Below are 5,255 nucleotides of genomic sequence, written 5' to 3'. Positions count from 1 at the left end.
GTTTCCCCCCCGTCGGGTGCCCCTTTGTGTGCAGATGGGTGGGGGAGCACCAGAGGGGAGCTGTGGGGCGGGCACTGTGCCGGGGCTGTTCTGCAATGGTGGTTGCGTAACTTCCCTGAACTCTAGTGCAATGTCTTTCATGTGGGGTCGCTGAATCAGCAGGCTCGGACGGGCCCGCCAGCGAGTCGGTCAGTGCCGTGTCCTGACAGCAGCAGATTTGTTCCTTACCCAGGGAGGAGGAATGCTAGGAAGGAGCGTGTCTTTTGCCAGCGTGTCAGGAGCTGCCCCTGAACTCTAGTGCAATGTCTTTCATGTGGGGTCGCTGAATCAGCAGGCTCGGACGGGCCCGCCAGCGAGTCGGTCAGTGCCGTGTCCTGACAGCAGCAGATTTGTTCCTTACCCAGGGAGGAGGAATGCTAGGAAGGAGCGTGTCTTTTGCCAGAGAAACATGGTGGTCGCCCAGGGTAGGGCGAGGTGGTGTTCTGGTCGTTCCTTCAGTCTGAGCTGAAGATAAGGAGTCAGGTTCCTGGGGAACTGGGGCCAGAGCAGCTCCTGAAGCCCGCAGTAACTCTACTGCTAGTTCTCTGTCCTCTGCCACGAGCGCTGTGAGCCCACAAGCTGCTGCCTCAGCCCCCAGAGGTATTTTTGCCAAGAAGCAGGAACTCTGTCTCCCGGTGTCACCCTGGGAAGAGGGGAGGACAGAACGGCGTCTCTCGACTCACTGTCGTTTTCCCTCGCAGCCCATGTTGAACGGTGCCCCCGGCTTCATCTGCTGGTCACGAGGGTTCATGGAGCTTGGAGTGACGGGGAGCCGGGCCGAGCTGGTGGAGTCCCTGAAGGCCTACTCGTCCCACGGAGGGAACCCGCCACTGCTGCTCTTCCCGGAGGAGGCAGCCACCAACGGCCGGGCTGGCCTGCTCCGCTTCAGGTACCGGCAGCGGGGGTCCCTGTGGCCGGATCGCCGGCTGTTGCTCTTGGCTCTGGGGTCACTCACCGCCAGCCTCCTCCCTTCCAGCTCCTGGCCATTCCGCATTGTGGATGTGGTGCAGCCGGTCGCCCTGCAGGTCCAGAGGCCGCTGATCACCGTGGTGAGTTGGGGGCGACGCGGAGGGATGCACCGGCTGAATCTCTGGCCGTGCGTTAATGCTGCTGCTGCTGCAGGCAGCACAGCCTGGGCCCGTGTCCCTGTCACCCCCAGGACCGGCTGCTTGGTGGGAGAGCTGCTCCCAGCTTGTTCACAGGGGGAGATAGTGTCGAATTTCTTATTTCTGGGTACAATTTATGGATCAGTGAGATTAAAAGATGCGGTTTACATCTGCCTGACATTGTAGTGGATACTGCTGTCCCTCTTTTGGGGCACAGCCGGTGGGTTTAAAGCCACTCACCATCAGGTTACAGAACTGCTGCCCATACTGAAGCCCGCAGGTGGTTTTGGAGGGAGATGATTCTGTTGGGGTTCCGTTCTTTGCCCAGTGATGATCGCTGCTTTTATCAGTGCTGCAGGTGACAACACTGAGATCCCCAGTGGTGACGTTGAGGATTAGATTATTGATTGTGATCCAGTGAACTGCTGGTGGCTGCCAGCGAGGGGTTGTGACTCGGTGTGGTCTGTGGGTACATTCTGAGAGGAGCGTCTGGCCGGGTGAGGAACACGGAGTCAGCTGGGTCTGAGAACGGCTGAAGTACCAGTTGAAGCCCCGCAGACCCCACGGCAGGGACAGCAGGGCAGTGGTGGGGTTCAGGAGGGCGGTGAACCTGGTGCAGAACCAGGGAGCAGCACTTCAGCACTCAGAGGAAAGGCAGGGAGGTCTCTGTGGACATTGCTGGCACACCAGGGATCAGGTCAAGAGTGAAGAACTCTTGTTTTTTCCCAAGAAGCCACAGGGCAGCAGCTCGTGCAGGCGCTGGGATGGGATGTCGGCATCACACGAGTTCAGTGCTGGATTAAGGTGCAGTTTTCTAACAGTGAGGACACTTTGAATTGTTGACTGGCAGCTCCAGAGGCGCGGGAGAGCTGCCCTGCCTGGGCTGTTTGTAATGAATATCTTCTCTTTTTATGGTTTTGGCTCCGCTGAGGAATCCTGTGGGATGTGACCAGTTGTGTTTTGGCCGTGCGTGAACAGCACGCACGTAACTGCAGATCTGTTTGAAGATACTGCTCGTAGCCACTCTTGGCTCAGACTTCTATGTTCAGAGGTCAAGCAGGACCTTTCACCCCTCACGCACAGAGTAAATCCCGCTGGATTTCATATGTAGTTTTAAACCATTGGAAACTTGGAGGACTGGAGGCAGTTCCATCAGCTATTCACAGAAAGCTTCCGTAGACACCTCTGGAATATCGGTCAGGCTGAGCAAACCACCAAATGTGGGGTTCAGAAAGAATGTTCTCCAGCTCCAGCTGGCTGGAGCCTTGAGGAGGGGGCTGTCCTGCGGCTCAAGGCAGCGGAACTGAGGTCTGGCTCTTGGTGTCACTATGAGGCATTTGATTTTGGATTTCTTAGATCTGTTTCTCCAGGAGATGAGGCTCCTTGATGTTGGTGGCCATGGTTTCTGGGCGCTTCTCATGTACAGCACCTTGCCAGGCCATGGAACAAGCTGGGCACGAGGCCTGTCTTGGAGCTGCGCTGCTTTGGTCAAGGACAAAGCCCGGTGTGAAAGCAGCTGAGGCAGTGACACAGCGAGCTGCAGGTCTCGAGGTGGTTGTTCTGACCGGCCTGTGGAAGGTTCAGCCTCTGCAGGATGACAGTAACCAGCCACCAAAACCCCAGGCTGGTTATTGCCAGCCAATAGCAAATTCTTCAGTTGTTGCACTGTGCAGGTGGGGGTCTCTGGCACAGTCCAGCGCCACCGCGGGCTCTGAAGAGGGTCTGGCTGCTCGGGGCTGTGCCCGATGGGGACAAGGAGCCCTCACTCCGGAGCGCCTGGCACCTATTGCAGGGCTTCCCAGGGAAAGGCGATTCATTGAGCCTCAGAAAAAGGCAAGGGTGATAAGTGGCAGCTCGCCTTTAGGGGTTTGTCTTCAAAGGGAAGAGTCGCTGACAACTTTGCAGTGCAGCTGTTGGGAAATGAAGAGAGGAAGCTTCTGGGAGATGAGACATTGCGTGGACCGTTCCCTTCAGAACAGGGAGGGTCCACCACTTCAGGGTCCTGAGGAAGTGTTAGCAGGTCCTAAGAGGTTTCCAGCCCTTCCTAAGGGCACAGCCTAGTAGAGAATGGGGACACTGGGGGGAACTCTCGCTGTTCTGGGGGAGGAGAGATACCTTGGAGCAGTGAAGGTTCTGGGGCTCTGCCTGGTGAAGACTGATGAAGGGGGATCTGCCCCAGGGCTCTGCCCTCTCTGTGCCAGGTTTGCCATTTCCTCTTTCCCAGCCCTCCACGTCTCTGCCCGTGTTTCTGCTCCTCACTGCTGTGGTTTAGCTGCGCTCTGCCCGCTGCCTCCCAGACCAACTCATGTTCATCGGCCACGGTCTCCCTGTGCTCTCTTCCCCAGAGCGTGGCCGATTCCTCCTGGGTTACAGAGCTGCTCTGGACCATCTTCGTTCCCTTCACAGTTTATCAAGTAAGGTACTATCTCTCTCTCTTCCATTTGGGGCAGGGTTTGGGGTGGACAGAGGCATTTTTGCTGTTGCAGTAAGAGACCTTTTGGTATCTCGTTGTGGTATCGGCATGGCTTTGCTCAGCCTTGTTTGGTCCATGCCAGGTCCAGCTTCTGGACCAGCTCCTGCAGTGGGGAGGGCTCTTGGTCCCTGCATTTGGTTGGTGAAGCAGAGCAGGCTCTCGAGGCTCTATGTCGGGTTTGCCAGGTGCATTTTTGAGGCTGTTGCTCTGCTATAGCTTACCCCATGGCTGCTCCGGTCCCACGGGTGTTCCCAGCAGGCAGCGGCCTCTTCGCTGCCATTCCCAGTGAGGTTCAGAGGTGGTTCCCCCTGTCGAGGGCCTGGGTGAGGCTGAGCTGGCTGATGAGCTTTGGTGGGTCTGTAGGCAGTGGAAGGGCCTCAGAGGCAAATTTAGGGGCCAAGGTGTTTCAGTGAAGTTTTGAGCTGCAGCTTTCCCGCACCTGGCTCGAGTCTTGCTGCTCTGTTTTCTCCTTTCACATTCATGGCTGTGCCTCCTCATTTGGGGCTCTTCCAGGAGCTTCATTAGGAGACACTTAGCACGTTGTGCATGAGCGCTCACAAAGGTCCCGTGAGCCAGTTTTGTCTCCCGAGCTGCGCCTGCCCTCCACTTCGCCAGTGCTGAGGTTCGGCGCTGGTCCACGGGGAGCGTGGGGTGAGCAGGGAGAGCTGAGGTTGGTCCCAGGCGGGGCCAGCTCCTCCAGCGGCCCAAGAAGCAGCCAGCCCAGTGCCCTTGTCCCCATTCAGGTGGATGCCGTCTGTCCCCAGACGCGCTGAAGAGCTGAGTGAGGATTTTGCGCTCCGAGTTCAGGAGGTAGGAGGGTGACGTGGGAGAGGGATGTGCAGGACTGCTGCCGCTTGGGATGGTCACAGAGCAGTGGGGCGTGAGCAGAGCTGCGAAGGGCATTTCTGGATGGGGGTGTTGGTCTCCTGAGAACTCTGGCCCGTATTTACTGCCCCGTATAATTATTCAGTTTGTCCATGGCCTATTTGCTGCCCCCGTTTATCCGTTCTGCCAGTTATCACGGCTCTCCCCATCCGGTTCAAACCTTTCGCTCCCTTTTCACAATACCACAAACCAAACAAAGCAACTGTTTCTCCACCTCTCCCTTACGTGCTGGGTACTTCATAGCTCCAGTGCCAGAGACCTCGTGTCTCCCTGTCAGCGTGTCTTGGCAGGGTGGTAGTGCCCGCTCCTGCTCCTTCCTGAGCTTCACGCCACGCTGAAATGCACCTCTGAGGCCCTGGAGAAATCCGTCCCCAGGCTCTGCCCCTCGCGGCAGCTCCACGCAGGCCTGTACATCGATGCACTCCCCACGGGATGGGCATGCTGGGGTCACACATGTGACATGCGTGACTCTCCTCTGCCTTCCCGCAGCTCCTGGCCGTGGAGCTGGGTGGGGTATCCACACGGCTCACGGCAGCAGACAGAGCTGAGCACATGAAGAGGCTGAGACACACATCGCCTCTCCCCTTTGTCCCAGGTGGGTATCCTGGGTACGTCCTGACCACGGAACCGCCCCCCTGGGGAGGCCTCAGTGGAGCTGTGGTGACTCCAGGCCCTCAGGCCACCCTCCTGTGCCTGCTGCTCTTCCTCTGCCGCCTCGAGCCGGCCACTGGCCGGCAGGGCCCGGGGGCCCG

At 58.2% G+C, this 5,255-nt stretch overlaps 1 protein-coding gene across 1 annotated transcript in view; it reads left to right on the top strand.

The window, feature by feature from the left end:
• AUP1 (ancient ubiquitous protein 1) overlaps positions 1 to 5,255 on the top strand; it is a gene marked incomplete at both ends in the record, with an annotated part of 7,540 nt that overhangs the window by 1,184 nt on the left and 1,101 nt on the right. The window contains 5 exons of the mRNA XM_010143835.1: positions 741 to 928; positions 1,016 to 1,088; positions 3,491 to 3,564; positions 4,362 to 4,428; positions 4,993 to 5,111. Of these exons, the coding sequence (XP_010142137.1) occupies positions 741 to 928; positions 1,016 to 1,088; positions 3,491 to 3,564; positions 4,362 to 4,428; positions 4,993 to 5,111 (521 nt within the window). The remainder of the gene's footprint in view (positions 1 to 740; positions 929 to 1,015; positions 1,089 to 3,490; positions 3,565 to 4,361; positions 4,429 to 4,992; positions 5,112 to 5,255) is intronic.

This window comes from Buceros rhinoceros, unplaced genomic scaffold (genome assembly GCF_000710305.1).
Source record: "Buceros rhinoceros silvestris isolate BGI_N320 unplaced genomic scaffold, ASM71030v1 scaffold29729, whole genome shotgun sequence".
NCBI classification, from domain to species: Eukaryota; Metazoa; Chordata; class Aves; order Bucerotiformes; family Bucerotidae; genus Buceros; species Buceros rhinoceros.
The sequence above is the reverse complement of the archived record's forward strand: the minus strand, read 5'-3'. Positions and strand labels throughout refer to the sequence as shown.